The sequence below is a fragment of the Kogia breviceps genome, chromosome 3 (assembly GCF_026419965.1).
Source record: "Kogia breviceps isolate mKogBre1 chromosome 3, mKogBre1 haplotype 1, whole genome shotgun sequence".
In the NCBI taxonomy this organism is placed as follows: domain Eukaryota; kingdom Metazoa; phylum Chordata; class Mammalia; order Artiodactyla; family Physeteridae; genus Kogia; species Kogia breviceps.
Window position 1 is genome coordinate 146681341 of NC_081312.1, and position 17740 is coordinate 146699080.

The following is a 17740-nucleotide window of genomic DNA, read 5'->3' on the forward strand; positions in this document are numbered from 1 at the left end:
GCTGGCTATAGTGAATGGGTCTTGAAAATGCTACATAAATCCAGAAGACTGTAAGTACCTTTACTTACATTCTATATATATACACACACACACACACACACACACACACACACACACACATATATATATATATATATATATATATATATATATATATATATATATATATATATATATATATATATTTTACTCAGGGGGAATTGGTTCAATCCATAGGCTCAAATTAGTTACCAGGAGACCACCCACGACTTGTATGGTTTGTTTCACAAAGAGGAACTGGGCTAATTGCTTAAAAATGCAAAGAAACTGTGAGCACTAGAAGTAGGAAACACATGACCTTAGTGCTAAGGCTATTATGAACCACATGGAAGCTAATTAATAAAAAGCTATTGATTAGAGATCAGGAATCAGACTGGAGTATAGAGCGGGGAGGAAAGAAGGGAGGGGAAGGGACAGAAGGAGGGACAGTGACAGATGAAAGGCAGACAGGGAGGGGGAGAGACAGAGAGAGAGAGGAGAAAAAACATAATGGAGGGGCAGAGATGGAGAAAAACAGGTAGAGATGGACAAACATCAGAGAAAAATAGAGAAAATAAATGGGCATAATAATTTTTCTCCTTTTGGAGTTCTACTGTTTGGCTTTTCCTGGATTCCTGCAAAGGCCTTCTGTAATACAATTTGTTTCCTAATTCCTTTTCTATGGACCAGTTTAAATATAAACCCTTTCTTCCCACCAAGAGGGATCTCTACAGAATAGACCCCATTGCCCCAAGAGTTTGCTGTTTGTAATTTAACTGCTCCTTAAAGATTTGGGGGATTTTGTTTGAATTCTAGTTGATCCTCAGTTTAAAACTAAGTAAAGTATATGGCCCTCTGTATCTCAGCCTCTAGAATATCAAGGATCTGTCCTGATCCAAAATTTTATGGTTTGTTGACTATAAATCAATTCTTTTTGGTGGCCCTAAGTTCATACTTCATTGAATTCATTGTCCAGACCTCTTTCCATACACCTTCCTCTCCTTATTAAGCCTTAAGTTCTGGTATGAATTATTCATGAAGTAGGTGCTAGTCTATTGGCTCTGCTGTATATGGATGAGTAATGGCTCAACCTCTTTTACTAAGTGAAAGGCAGTATTGGTTATTATATCCCCGTTACCAGGCATATTCACAATGTAGCCAATGATAAGTAAACAAATTTGTAAGCCCGTAAAGTGTGACTAAACTCCTTCTTGCTTTAGACAATCATGGGACTATCTTCTTGACAAATGACTTCTTGATGCATCATTGTAAGATAGGCCAGACAACTGAGGAAATGCTCCCTTCCCACATAGCCCAGGAAAGGCCTCCGCTAGTAATCCAGGCAATAAATCAAATCCTTGATTACATTCAGGCTGTCATTTTAAAATATTAACCTGCCATGCTCTGAAGACATTTTTATTTAACTGTAGTATTTAAATGTTCTCTCCTATGGAGCTTAGTTTATGCTTAATTTATACTCAGCCCTGGGCTGAGCAGCACATGGCACAGTGGAGAGCCTTGGGCCTGAGGCACTCAGTGTGCCACCCCATCTGGGTAGCTGTGAATGCAACATGGGTGGCATATGCTTCAAAGGGCCAAGACAATCACACCTCTATAAATAACAGCATTATGAATTTTAGGTGCTTATGTGTTAAAAGAGCTTTCATGTACACTACCTCCTAACAATAACTTCATTGAGTCAAGGTGGGGAATACTTTTTGTGCACAATGCCCACTGTGAAACTGAGATTCAAAGAGGTTGAGGGATTTCCTGGAGGTCAAGAAGCATGCTAGATCCAGAACAGTTTTGGAACTCAGGTTTATAAAGTTGAAGACCAGAGAGCTTTTGGGTATAACATGAAATTACTCAAGTCAGTACTTTCCATGGACCCAGTACAGTGCTTTGCATATAAAGGACACTCAGGAAATGAGGGTGGATTTTTTTTTTTGTTTGATATCAACTTGTCAGTTTTATTGCTTTTGCATTTTAAGCTCAGCACAGCAAGGTATTGATTTTTTTTTTTAGATGTCTGTTAGACAACCAAAAGAGATTTTTTTTAACATCTTTATTGGAGTATAACTGTTTTACGATGGTGTGTTAGTTTCTGCTTTACAACAAAATGAATCAGTTATACATATACATATGTTCCCATATCTCTTCCCTCTTGTGTCACCCTCCCTATCCCACCCCTTTAGGTGGTCACAAGGCACAGAGGTGATCTCCCTGTGCTATGCGGCAGCTTCCCACTAGCTATCTAATTTATATTTGGTAGTGTATATATGCATGTCATTCTTTCACTTCGTCACAGCTTACCCTTCCCCCTCCCCATATCCTCAAGTCCATGCTCTAGTAGGTCTGGTGGAATTTAAATGATACCCCACAAAGCAAGTGAAGCTGGTTGTTCAGTCAATACACGAGTAGAATGTTTAAACACCACTGTCGTGCCTATTCAATGCCACCATGAATAAATGAGGGCATGTCCACACTCCTACCACAGGCATTGTATTGACTCTCTGTTATTAGAATAACTCTTTACTCCAAAGGTTAATATTGACACCAATCAAAAAAAAGGTAGCCAATACATATCTGCTACTGCCCCTCCAGGAGGGAATCAGCATATTTGTTTTTATTTCCTATGTTAGCAAAAGTGAGGCACCAACGATCAACTGTAGAGTTCTCTAGAAAGCATAGTATCAACACATATGTAAAATTTAAGTCTTCTAACTACAAAATGTCTTATTCAAATGGGCAGACTATACTGCCATTTTCTCTCTAGAACCCACTGGGAGAGACTGACTCCTTTTCCTCCTGAGGGAATGGTTTATGATAAGCATAACCATTTCTTTAATTGTAGCACAGGAAAATAAAATCGGGTCATAATTAATTATGAAATGATCGAATCCATAACTTACTAGGATTCAAGAGCAAAGATAAGGAGCACCTTAGATTTACATAACACTATATCAATTTCAAAGTGCTTTCATACAGATTAGTGTAATTAATTCTCATGTGATATTTTAAAAATTACACATGTTTACAACCCCTCCTACCCCACATTTCTGCAAGGGCTTAATTGGTCATGTCTCTGTTCTCTGTAAACACTGTCCAGAGTGCCGCATTCTAGAATCACACATCCAAAGTCTTTTGAAGATTAAAATTTCAAACTTCTATTTTTAACCCATGGCAAGAGAGGTAAAATTAAAATTGAAATTACTTAGCATTAATCTTTTGAGAGCATCAAAGTGCCATTAGTGGGGGAACAATTAGGCTTTCAAACAAAAAAATTTGAAAAATTACTTCATATTGCACCACAGCCTGGTGCAATAAATTTAAATTTGAATTTCTCCTTCCTTGAAAAGGATGCTGTTTTAAAAATACATGTATTGTTGGTGCCTCTTATCAAAAGGAAAACAGGTATACAGTAAATTACATGAAAAACTGCCAGTTAGAATACAGATAACTCATGTTTTCACTATCCATTCCAGTATACTCAGCCCATGAACCGTGAATCTTTCTAGCCTGTCCAGTGGGAGCAAACACTATTCCTGACGTGACTGAACACTGGGCACTGTCATATCTAGTTCTTTTGGGTGGACCTTACCTTGGTCTTGGGAAGTTTCCTCTTATGCATGCACTTATCACTATTCAGCTGATTTTATAGGACCCCCCTTGCAAAAGGGGTCCTTTGCAGGATTATAAAACTAGAATATTCCTACTACTGCATTTCTTTAAATGGATGCTTTATTTCATAGATTGCAACTGAAAACCTATGGCTCACATACCTCCAAAAACTGTACCTTGTTGGACATATTCTGTGTTGGCTTTCATACTGTTTTATTTTGTTTTGCTTATCAATGAAATTCAAAGTTCCAGACTTTCTATTCTAGTCAAGAGGGAGTAACCCGGACTAGAGATTCCCCCCACATGAAAAGTCAAAAAGTGAGCAAAATATATGAAACATTGTTTCTCAATATACTGAAGATCTGTCAAAGCAGAACAGTGATTTCAAGAAGGTGAAAAAAATTAACAAGGTGAGCCTTACCATTACTTCAGCTTACTTCCCTGAGGGAGCTTCCAGGCCACCGTGCAAAGAGAGAAAACCCGAGTGGAGTCCACTGGGCTCTCTGAGTTGGAACGACAGAGTTGAAAATCTGAAAAAGCCAATGTAGCTAGAAGTCACCGGGCATACATACTATCAAAAAGAAGAGAACTGAACAGAAAGAAAGCAACAATCTACTACAGGCTCACCTTGAGCAATCAACTGAGTAATAAGTGCACACATGTGATGAAACTACCCAAAGCCAAGTTAAAAGCCACCCTTGAAAGGATTAGATGTCACAGTGCCCAACACTCACCAAGGCTAGAAATAGTGTTTGTGTCTACTGCACAGACAAGAAAACCTTATCATTCACAAGTCAGTAGCCAGAGGACATGGAAGAGTCTTGCTTCAGTACTGAGGAATAATTAGCCTGAAGTCGAGTGCTATTTCATTCCCACTTAACAAATTTTAAAAAGCAAGACCTACCTAAAGAACTATATGTTTCCATGTAACTTAACTATGTCTCAGAAAAGAGCTCAAGGATATTTAGAGGATGCCAAAAGTATCCACCAACCAACAAAGTAATATCTGCAAAGTCTGTCATCCAATATAAAATTACCAGGCACATGACGCAGCAGAAAAACATGACACAAAATAAGGGAAAAAAAATGATCAATCAAAACTGACCAAGAATGAACACAAATGTTAGAATTGTCAGTCAAGGGCATCAAAACAATTGTTATAAGTATTGCATGAATCAGATAGCTAAGTAGAGAAAGACAATGTCAGGGGAATGAGAAGACAAGCCACAGACATGGAGAAAGTATTTTCAAAAGGCACACGTGATGAAAGACTATTATCCAAAATATTCAAAGAAATCTTAAAACTCAATAATAATATACAACTTGATTAAGAAATGGGCCAAAAAGCTTAACAGACACCTCACCAAAGATAATGAACAGGATTGCAAATAAGCAAATGAATAGATGTTCCACATGGATCGTCTCAAATGAAAATCAAATTAAAACGAGGTATCATACGCACCTACCAGATCAGCCGAAATTCAAAATACTGACAATGTCAAATGCTAGAGAGGATGTGGAACAAGAGGAACTGTTATTCACTGCTTCTGAGAACACAAAATGGTCCAGCCACTATGGAAGACAGTTTGACAGTTTCTTACAAAACTAAACATACCCTTAGCATAGAATCTAGCAATCATACTCCTTGGCATTTACCCTAAGGAGCTGAAAATTTATGTCCACATAAAAACCTGCATATGAATGTTTATAGCAGCTTTATTCATAATGGCTAAAACTTGGAAGTAACCAAGATGTTCTTCAGTAGGTGAATGAATAAAAACACTCTAGTACATCAAGGCAATTAAATATTTTTCAATGCTGAAAAGAAATGAGCTATCAAGCCATGAAAAAAACCACAGAGGAACCTTCAATGCATATTACTAAATGAAAAAAAAAAGTCAATCTGGAAATGCTGCATACTGTATGAGTCCAACTATATGACGTTTTAGAAAAGGTAAAACTTTGGAGACAGTAAAAAGATCAGTAGTTGCCAAGGATTTTTTTTTTTTTTTTTTTTTTTTTTTTTGCGGTACGCGGGCCTCTCACTGTTGTGGCCTCTCCCGCTGCGGAGCACAGGCTCTGGACGCGCAGGCTCAGCGGCCATGGCTCACGGGCCCAGCCACTCCGGGGCATGTGGGATCTTCCCGGACCGGGGCATGAACCAGTGTTCCTTGCATCAGCAGGCGGATTCTCAACCACTGCGCCACCAGGGAAGCCCCTGCACAGAGGATTTTTAAGGCAGTAAAAGTACTTTGTATGATACCATAATGATGGATACATGTCATTATACATTTGCCCAAATGGATAAAATGTAAAACACTATGAGAAAGGTAATGTTTACTCTGAATTTTGAGTGATTATCTTGTGTCAATGTAAGTTTATCAATTGTAACAATATACCCACATGCTGGTGGGAGATGGTGATAATGGAGGAAGTCTATGCATGCGTGGGGGTAGCAGGTACATGGGAAATCACTACACATTCCCCTCAAGTTTTCCTATGAACCTCCCCCCTCAATAACATCTTAATTTTTAAAACAATTAAGTAGCGATATGGAAGACACAGAGACTCAATTTGAATTCCCTGACATGGAAAATAAATGTCTGAGATGAAAAACACAGTGGCTTGGATTAAGAGTAGATTAGACATTACAGAAGAAAACGTCAGTGAATGTGAATGACTAGCAATAGAAATAATTTAAAGTGAAACACAGAGAAGGGAAGGGTGGCAGAGAGAGAAGAAGAAAGAACATAAGAGCATCCGTGGCCTGTGGGACAACTTCAAGAGGCTTAATATATGGATAAGTGAAATCTCCAGAAGACAGGGGCAGAAAGAATATTTAAAGAAACAATGGCCAAAATTTCCCCAAATTTAAAGAAAATTGCAGACTCACAGGTCCAAGTAGCTCAATAAACCCTAAGCACCAGAAACACAAAGAAAATTACACTATGGCGCACTGCAATCAAATTGTACAGGTGAGTAAAGAAAACAAAACGTTAAAAGCAATTATGGGGGGGGGGAAGACATGTACAAGGTAACAAAGAAGACAACAGATTTATCATTGAAAATAAGGAAGCAAAGCAAACACAAAGACAATGGAACAATATCGGCCAAGTAAAGTTTTAAAAATGACATTTGGAATTATATGATTCTCTCAATACATGCAGTGAAAGCATTAGACAAAATGCAACATTGATTTCTGATCAAAATTCTTAGCCTACTGGAAGTAGAAGATGGCTGTCTTGACTGGAAAAGTTACATCTGCAGTAAGCCCAAAGCTAATATCACAGTTAATCAAGAAAGGAATGTCTTCCATCTAAGATCAGGAACAAGGCCAGGATGTCTGCTCTTATCACTTTTACTTGGCATTATACTGGAAATCTTAGCCAAGGCAATAAAGCAATCAAAACCGTATCAGGCTTTCTTTTGTGTGAAAAATGATAAGCCAATTAAAAAATTCACATGAAAATAATTCAAAGGTTCTAAAATAGATAAAATAACTTTGAAAAAAAAAAGTTGGAGGGCTAGCACTACCTGATTTTAAGACTTCATTTATTATAAAGTATAACTATAGTAATCAAGACCATGTGGTAGTGGCATATACATGGAGAAAAAGATCAGAATAAAAAAATCCAGAAACAGAAATAATCTCCACACATATACAGAAAGCTTAATTTTATAAAAGGTGCAAAAGCAGTTTAGTACAGAAAGGACGGTGTTTTCAAAAAATGGTGCAGGAACCATTGGATTTCCATATGTGAAATAAAGAACTTGGGTCTATAACTTATACCACATTAAAAATAATCACATCAAAATGTATCATAGACCAATGTGTGAAACATAAAAATATAAAACTTATACAAATAAAAGCATAAAAACATAAAAATGGGCAAAATACTTGGATAGTTAACTAATGAAGATACATGGATAGCATATAAACATATTCTAAGATGCCTGAAATCATTAGTCATTAGATAAATACAAAATAAAAGCAGTATAAGATAACAAGACACATGTATTAGAATGGCTAAAATCCAAAAGACTGGCCTTACATTGGAAGGATTTGTATGACCTGGAATTCCCATACATAGGTGGTGAAAATGTATATAGAATGGTACAAGCACTTAGGAAGAGTCTTAAAATTTAAACATGCTCCTAATATATGTTCCAGCTATTCTAGTTGTAGGTATTTATTTAAGAGAAATGTAAATATATGTCCATACAAAATAAGTGCTCCTAACAACTTTATTTTTTAATAGCTAAAAACTAGAAACATACCAAATGGTTATTGAAGGTAACTGCATAAACAAACGGTTATATTTTAATACAATGAAATGCTACCTGGCAATAAAAAGAAATAAATTATTGCTAAACTCTACAACATGGATGGATCTCAAAACAGCTATGCTGAGTGAAAAAAACCACACAAAAGAAGGACGCATGCTGTAAGATCTAGTCACATAAAATTGTAGAAATGCAAAAAAAAAAAAAAAAAGAAAAAGAAAAAGTTCTATAGCACCATAAAGCCAGCCAGTGATTGCCTGGCATGGGGGGGCAATCAGGAGGGATGGCTTCAATGGGGCATAAAGATCCCTTTTGAGTGGATAGATATGCTCATTTTCTTGCCTGTGGTGATGGTTTCATGGGGTATACATATGTCAAAACTTAAATTGTACAGTTTGAAGATGTAGACTTTTTTCTTCCAATTATACTTCAGTAAAGTTCTTTTTAAACTTTCAAATCTCCAGCTTCTCCTAAGAAACTGGAAACTCTAGCTGCATTGCAGCTGTAGGCCTGCATGGCAGTGGAAATTGTCTCTTTCCCAAGTCACTTGCTCTCAAGTTTCCCACAGTCATTGTCTCTCCTCTTTTTTGCGCTTATCCTACTTTATTCACTTACTTGACTGCCTTAGGAATAAGAATTTATGACTATCAATTGATTTCTTATCTTCTCTTAACAAACAAAGAGATATTAAAATGTTTTCTCCCAGCAGTCTGAAGTAGAAATTATAGAAAGCTCTTAACTTTTTCCATGGTACTGTTATTGGGTCCCAACTGATTTTCCACACCCTTTTCTTAACACTTCCTTCATCAACCAATATACATGTGAAATTCTGTATTTTATATATACTCGTCCACATTCCCAAACAAGCTGTATGTGTTCAGTTTGCTTATTTAGCATGTTTATGAGATCCATGTGTAAACTATTAACAAAGAAAGAAGGAAAGAAAAAGAACAGTCTGCCTTTAAACTCACAGTTAGGGCTTTACATTTCTACCAAATGGTAATTGGAAGTTATCTTATCTCTCTCTAAGATGGGGTAATAGAAAGAAAAGAACCCTTGACAAAAAATGATTTCTTGCTGTTTGGTACAGGATATAAGAGGTTTAAAATAAATGACCTCACAGAAAATGAGAGGTTTTAAAAGTTATCATCAACAATTTCATCAGTACAGGCTGGTGTAGCTGTAATGGGCCTGGTGATGCCCAAAATCTTTCTATTGTCTTTAGTCATCAATCTTCAGATGTCAAGCTATTGTTGAATCAAGCTTGTAAATTCCTTACTATATTGGGTCAACCCAAGTTACAGATCATGTCATAATCTTTTTTTTTTTTTCTCCTGGAAACTCACCCTAGCTGTGCCAACTTTTTTGTTTGTAATATTTTTTTTTAATTCACTTGCTTCCCAAGATGAAGAATAAATAATAAATATCATGAGGTTACTGAGTTCATAATATTCGCTTCACTTTTTTATAATTTATGCATAGATACAATTAAAATATGAGATAATTATTGCTTGCATACTTTGCATGCCTGTCTTAAATTTATCCTGAAATATTTTAATATTTGTAATAGTTTCATTATTTACTTACAAATAAAACTTCTCATCCCATACTGGATTCAAGTTTCCAAAAATGGTTTTAGTTCTTCTTTTGTTCTTTCCGACTTGAACTGTAACATATGGGTCACTTGACCCTGTTTTGTCTTTTGCCTGCAAGCCTTGTGCAGAAACCACTGAAATAAACCAAATTCAAACTTTTAATGTAAAGATTTCCTCAGAAACAAAAAAAAAATGATAATGAAGGAAACATTTTCTATTTCGTTGTCCCCTTGGTTTGCAATGCAACCCCATTGCTTTCATTTTCATGAGCAACAGGACTTAACAAAATGTTTAACAAAAGAATGAATCACGGGGCTTCCCTGGTGGTGCAGTGGTTCAGAGTCCGCCTGCTGATGCAGGGGATATGGGTTCGCGCCCCGGTCCGGGACGATCCCACATGCCGCGGGGCGGCTGGGCCCGTGAGCCGTGGCCACTGAGCCTGCGCGTCCGGAGCCTGTGCTCCGCAACGGGAGAGGCCACAACAGTGAGAGGCCCGCATACCACACAAAAAAAAAAAAAAAAAAAAAAATAGAGAGAGAGAATCAATCACGGAACATTAAAACCTTCCTTTGATGAATATTTGCTTTTGCCTGTAATGAACAGTAGTGGTATACATACATATGCATATTAGCTATATACTCATATATATCACTGCACCATGTATAGATAAATGAGAATGCACATACAATAAGCAAATTACCCAATGTAATTCAAAGGTCTGTGATTTAAAATGTATTTATTTATTTATGAATTTACGGTCAGTGTTGATCAGCTCAACTCAGTAATAGAAGCTTCTTTATTTTACCTTTGGAATACAATATGAGTATGTTAAAAGGCTTGGTAAATATCAACATGTAACATATGCAGTTGCTGTTACTTACAAGCAACTTCAGAAGTTCAAGTTATTAGACATCACTAAACTCAGATTGCCAAATCACGGATCAAATGAATGAGGGATATTGATCCAGGAATATATAAGACAATATTTGTTTTCTCTTTAAGAAAAACTGACTGAAGAGATTACTGGCTACTCTTGTCATTTATCAGTGGCAGGCAGCAACAAAGCTAGTCTCTTGTAAACTGCAGCGTATTGATGAGTATAGTACAAAATAGAACTTTCTTCTTCTTGAAGAGCTTTTGATTAGAACAAGACATAGACTGAAATGATTTCAATTATCTAGTACACATTTCAGAAATTTGAAGTACCAATTAGACTTCAAAATTGACAAGATGGAAAAATTCTATTTATCTGACCTATAACTATTAGTAGCAGTGATTTCTAAGACATATAAAAATCTCAATATGGAATGAAAATTTTTAAAAAGATTTATTTTTACCTGTAATGGTTATTTTTGCTGACCACTTAGATGTCCCATCCAGTACACTCTGTTTGGCCGCCTTTGTGTACTGCACAAAATCTTCTTTAGAAATCTGAAACATTTCCTGAATTACTTCAAACACCTCTGGCCTGTTTGTCTCCCTGATCTTCATTCTTTCTTTCATGGCTGTAATAATGGTCTGAGTCTTGTCTTCCGCACCATGCTTAGAACTCTTTTCTGCCGCTCCTATAATAGAAAAATCAACGGTGATGTAAATATACATGAAGTTACCTTCTGAGGGACCAAGACAGGCAGAAAAAAAAAAGGAAGAACATGAGAATGAATGAATGCTTTCGTTGTGAGGAGTCAGGGTGGCTTTTTCAAAAAATATCAGGGGAACAAGCTCTACGCTGAGACTAGCCCTTGTGTTACTGGCAAGGAAATGGACCTCCACGATCCCAGTTTTTTCAGTTGTATTACTGAACTGAATCACAGTTGTGCAAATATTGGGTTTGAATTTTTAAAAACAAATTTCAAAACCAAAAGGAACGCACACAATCAAATCTGTTATATACCACACATATTTACTCACTGAGTAACCAAAATTGAGAAACAGACTGGATGGATACGGCAAATGTCACTTGAAAATCAATATTCAAATACTTGTGTTCATCTAAAGTACCTGATTATTTTTAATGGATGAAATTTATCATAATGAAAAGCTTAAATTTTTCCCTGCAAAATAAATACCACCACTATTTGTTATATTGAAATATAGGGTAAAATTTTACTTGTAATGAAAGTAATTCTGCTAGTTAAAAAGGATGTGGAAACCACTGGGCTGGACTACCTCTACCTCATGGACCACAGACTTGAACTCTCATTCTGTGATATGGCCATAGTTTTAAACAGGCTGAATTTTCACTTTCCACTCAAAACTCTGTTTTGTTTTCTAAGACATTGTTTTTTCATGATCGGTCTCAACTTTCTGGGCACTTTTGTTTATAACACAAATCGTGGCAATGAAGGTTTTCCAAAAGCCAATTCTTGGGTCCCTCACGTTCTCCAACTACCAAGCAGATAGTCTTATGTGGCCTCTGGGTTGCTCAGTATTCCACAAGCAAATAGTGGACCCTGATTCCAACTCTCATGTTTCCTTACTGAGTTTGAAGTAGGAAAGCAAAAGCCCATGTATCAGGGTCTACAGGAACTGTCGCTGCTGAAACCAAACGCTTTTTGGTACAGAAGCAACTGATATATAATGAAAAGAAGAAGAAAATTGTGTCTTAGGTGGTAATCATTCCAATTTTTATCTCCATGACTGTAAATACTGCCCAACTTGTATTATATTTTTTGAAATATTGTATTTCTGAAATAAACACACTAACAGAGTTTAGAGACTGAATGTGATAATTTATCTGTACAATTCCTATCACAAAGGATAGCCTCAGTAATGTTCTTTGAGTCTACTTCTGTGAATGTTAGGCCCAATTTAAGTACAGAAGCTAAGGCAAAATACAAAAAGTCAACTCTGAACTTTCCTCGTAATAAATTCATCTAGGGCTTCCCTGCTGGCGCAGTGGTTGAGAGTCCGCCTGCCGATGCAGGGCACACAGGTTCGTGCCCAGGTCCGGGAAGATCCCACATGCCGCGGAGCGGCTGGGCCCGTGAGCCATGGCCGCTGAGCCTGCGCATCCGGAGCCTGTGCTCCGCAACAGGAGAGGCCACAGCAGTGAGAGGCCCGTGTACCGAAAATAAATAAATAAATAAATAAATAAATTCATGTAAAATTTAACGGCACTGTTTTAGTGAACATCTTCATTTGAAAATAAAACATTTATTTTCTAAAGTAGAAAAATACATTTATAGTAATCAAGGTATAATTATTGTACACTAAAAGATGAAAAATCTACTGGCAGAAAGAGCAGTTTCCCTGTCTTTATCTTTTTTTTTAACCTTTGAGAATTTATACCACATTTTTAAAAAATACTAAAAATTAATGTATTCCACTTAAGATATAATTTGAAAGGACATTCTAAGTGCCCTAGTCAACTGTTAAAGCATGCCCTCAAACAGCTACACATTTGTGAATTGTGCACCTTTAAGCAATTAAGCACTTTTGTAATTTGTCAGTAATGGTTTAGCTCCACAGAACATTAATTCTTACATGGTAAAATTAGCTTAGGCTACACTATATAGTTACAACTCCCCAAAAGGCATATTTTACTTCAAGTACTGGAATATTCATTAAAAAGAAAGAACAGTAGTGCCTTGAAAAAGTCACCTACAAGATTCAAAGTGCCTCAAAAGTTTGGTTTGTAAAGGTCATTCTAAGAATGCTCAAAGTGTCATAAAAGTGTTGACTTCCCCCAGATTTCTAAACAACTATTACTGTTGTGGCTATTATGCCCTCAAAGCTCTAGAAAAGTATGTTAAAGTTCTCAAGAGTTAAATGTATTTTGGATTATTTTTCTAAATTCAGGAAGAGCCAGCTGACTGCCATCCACATAATAAATGTTCATTTTGATAATAACTACCAAATTCAAGGCTGGAATATCAAGAGATTTTTCTTCCTAAGAAACTAAATCTCTATACTTAACAACTGCTGCTTGAATTCTTTTAAGGAATTAACTAGGAAAGCTTGACAGTTAGCTTTGAAATCATTCACCAATGCTTTTGATGTTGGAGTAGAATATCTACTCAATATGTACAGACAACATACAGACCCATAAATTGTGAAATCGCCAATCTAGGAGAGCAAGTTAATAGAGACTTATGTTTGAGCCTTTTAACTGTTATTTCTAGAAAAGATATATAACATTTTTTAAGTTCTACTTTTATATTTTTGATCTGAAGAAAATGATTCAAAGTAGATCTATTTAGTTCAGGGATTCAAGACAAATTTATAAGTTTTGTAACTCATCTACAATGACTTTTCATTGCTCTGTTATTTATTGAACCTATATATCTCATCTTATTTTTCTAATGGTAGTACGTGAACCAGAGATCAACAATAAAGGAGATCAAGAGATATTACACAGTGAAAGCACTTGGTAGAGTAATACATAACTCTACCAAGTGCTTTCACTGTGTAATATCTCTTTTGATCTCCTTTACTGTTGATCTCTGGTGACATATTACTGTATTTCAATGAAGCTGCTAGAATGCAGACAGAGAATGGACTTGAGGACATGGGGGTAGGGGAGGGTAAGCTGGGAGGAAGTGAGAGAGTAGCATTGACATATATACAATACCAAATGTAAAATAGCTAGTGGGAAGCAGCTGCATAGCACAGGGAGATCAGCTAGGTGCTTTGTGTTCACCTCGAGGGGTGGCAAAGGGAGGGTGGGAGGTAGACACAAGAGGGAGGGGATATGGGGATATATGTGTACATATAGCTGATTCACTTTGTTATACAGCATAAACTAACACACCATTGTAAAGCAATTATACTCCACTAAAGATGTTAAAAAAAAAAAATCAGGCTCTGGATCATAAAAAAAAAAGAGCAATACATTATCCAAATGGAATGCATCTTTGATACTTTTAAAAACACTTAGGGACTTCCCTGGTGGCACAGTGGTTAAGAATCCGCCTGCCAATGCAGGGGTCATGGGTTTGAGCCCTGGTCAGGAAGATCCCACATGCTGCAGAGCAACTAAGCCCGTGTGCCACAACTACTGAAGTGCACGTGCCTAGAGCCTGTGAGCCACAACTACTGAGCCTGCGCTCTAGAGCCCGCGAACCACAACTACTGAAGCCTGCATGCCTAGAGCCCGTGCTCTGCAACCAAAGAAGCCACCGCAATGAGAAGCCCGCACACAACGAACAGTAGCCCCCGCTTGCCGCAACTAGAGAAAGCCTGTGCACGTTGACAAAGACCCGAAGCAACCAAAACTAAAAATAAAAATTTAAAAATAAATAAATAAAAACACTTAATTGACAGATTAATACAATTATGTACAACAAAACTGCAAGAGATTTCAACCTTAGACAGAGGCAGAGTTATCCCACATGGCTCCCTTCCACCTAATTAAATGAACAGCCAGTTAACTAGAAACCTTCATTTTCTTTAATTTTTATTCATTACCCAAAGCATCTAAATTGCATATAAAAGTCACAGTTTCACCACTTTTACATGGCAACTTACAATTTCAGTTTTCCTTCCAAATAATTATCTATATGTATGTAACAAATGTATGATTCCACCGTGGTCTCAGTCTCTTCTCTTTATTTTTCTGAACAGCTGTTCTAAAACATTTCTACTCTTTTCAAGTCACCTACCACCGCCATTACTCTCCATTCTCAGCATATGGTCTTGTCTCTTCCTTAACAGAAATGCAGGCTTTCTAAATTCAGTGGTCACGTTTTCTCCCCACACCCATGGAAAAAAGCTGAACAACAGAAGCCAAAGTTGATTTACAGCATTAGCAGACTTCTGTGGTGTAAATACTCCTAGCATGGCTGATTTCAAGGAACTGCCTCACAGAATTCTTCAATATTTATCAACCAACACTGACACAAGTACCTGAATATATATATATATATATATATATATATACATACACACACACACACACACACACACACACACACACACACACACACTACTCTTCAAGGCCAACTACAAGTAAATGTGTATTCCAAGTATCTAACACATTGCTTGGGAAATAGGATACACTCAATAAATAGAGAAGATAAAATGTTTATTGGGAGAATCTAAAAAAACCCAATATATTTGAGTATTTAATTGGCTCTGGGTATAATTTAATGTGCTATGAACTTCTTGCACACTGTGACCACAAGGCCAAAATCCTGGAAGAAACAAGAATGAATTCTATCTAAAATGATAAAAATGCTGTGGAATACGTTATGAAGAGACAAAATACACCTGGCCCTTGGCTTCAGATTTGGGATTTTCAGAAAATAAATGGGTGCCCACCATTATAAAGCAGAATTTGGTTGGCATATATACTTCATGAATTTAATAACAGAAAGCAAGGACATAAATCCAATTATAAATGTGAAAAAAATCAATCAAGACAATCACTTTCAAATAAAGCAAGAGAGCATGGTGCTCATGTGCTCTGGATATAGAACAACACAGCCTTGTGTGTGAATCCTGATTTGCCACTTACTAACCATTTGAACTTGTGCTAGTTAATTCCTCTCTGTAAGCCTTAGTTTCTTCATCTGAGAAACACAAGGAAAGAATAGCAGTGTCTTCCTTTAAAGGGTCATTGTAAGGATTAAATGAGACAATGCATATAGTTTCAATAATAATAATTGAATAAGTATAGGGATTTCAGAATGTCTAAGAGGTGAAGTTATAAGCATTTGTTAAAGAATTTCACGTTAACGAGGAATTTTAGGGTTCTGAGCTTCATAATTACTTGCCCTGTGAAGCAACTCCTTGAAAACTTTTCCCTGGACAGTGGCGTGCTCAGTGTCTGCCACAGGCTAAATGCTTTATAGCTATTTACTAGATGGGAGTCAATGAAGTGCTGGAAGATAAAAGACAATGGAGCTCAAAGAGACTGCAGGAGATAATGATAATAATGACAACAATGATAATAATAATTTATTATTAGCATCCATTAACCCTTACCTGTGTTTGAGGCTGGCGAACCCAGAGGTAGCAGGGTAGCAGGTGGTTAATAAACCTGGAAAGCACACTCAGGGTCTGATATTGAGGCACGTGTCTCCCTAAGAGTGTCTAGTATGAGAAACTTTATTGCTTTTCTTTCTTTTTTTTTTTACCAGTAAAACCATGTAGGTGGACCTGCTTTTGACACTTCTGCTTTTCTTTCCCATGAAATCATGTAGGTGGGCATGTAGTTGGCGCTTGCTACCCTTTCCCTTTAGTTGGCGCTTGCTACTCTTTCCCTTTAGTTGCTTTACAACCAAGATGATCTTAACCCTCCTCTTTTAACATACCTTCAATCTTTCAAGGAACAGCCCCGGACTCCCCCGTCTTCAAGACAGCTGCCTCCTTTTTCTTGTAAGATCAAAGCAGCACACTCCACATGATTTCTCACAAACAACAAAGGACTGATGTTTAACAGGCGGGCAACCGGAGGAGCACATATCTAGCAGAGCGTCATCTCCCACCCCTGTAGGTGGGGAATGTGGGCAGGGAGCCTCCTTTTGAGGAACTGCCACCTTCTATAAAGTGACTTCATTGTCAGTAAGCCTACAGCCCCAAAGAAAAACAACCTTTCCTCTCCTCTGCTTCCACTATATCAACCCCACCAGATTCGATCATCCCATATTTAGTAAATGCAAACTTTTAGAACAAGTTTAGAAATGTGCCTGCCAAAAACCCCTCACAAAATCAGGAATACACTCTCACAATTCTTTGTCAAAATTCCATCTCATGAGTGTTATCTAGATACTCACTTTCTCAAGATTTTGCAGTCATTTCAGAGTCCAGAACTACCTATAAACTCTAAGGGAATAAATTAATTGTAAAAAAGGTTGGGGCAACTTCAAAAACATTTTTACTATGTAAAGAAAAAAGAAGGAAGCCAGGGAGAGTTTGGAAGAGGAAAGATCTTTTTGGTCTCACAACTGATAGTTTCATAGATTTCTTCATATCCTTTTCAAAAAAAAAGAAAGAAAAAAAGATAAAGAAAAAATTAAACTTAGGATTTCTTTCTTTTTCGCTTTTTAAAAAATAGCCTCTGACACCTGTAAATTCGGCTGACACATCTGGTTCACACTGTGGCTGGAAGCTGGTCTGGCACTCACCACTAGGCAGTAATGCTTTACAGCTGGGTATAAGGACTCTCATAGGACACCGTCCTCACACATGGTCCCTCTTAAAGCAAGACAAACAAGGCCACTCTATAATTTTTTCTGAGCGTAGATGAAAACCAGGTCACCGTGTAACCACAAAATACC

The 17740-nt window shown here is 37.0% G+C and overlaps 1 protein-coding gene across 1 annotated transcript in view; it reads right to left on the reverse strand.

The window, feature by feature from the left end:
* UNC13C (unc-13 homolog C) overlaps window positions 1-17740 on the reverse strand; it is a 607361-nt gene that overhangs the window by 368720 nt on the left and 220901 nt on the right. The window contains exons 8-9 of the mRNA XM_059056161.2: window positions 10856-11083; window positions 9511-9652 (exon numbers count right to left, since the gene is read on the reverse strand). Of these exons, the coding sequence (XP_058912144.1) occupies window positions 9511-9652; window positions 10856-11083 (370 nt within the window). The remainder of the gene's footprint in view (window positions 1-9510; window positions 9653-10855; window positions 11084-17740) is intronic.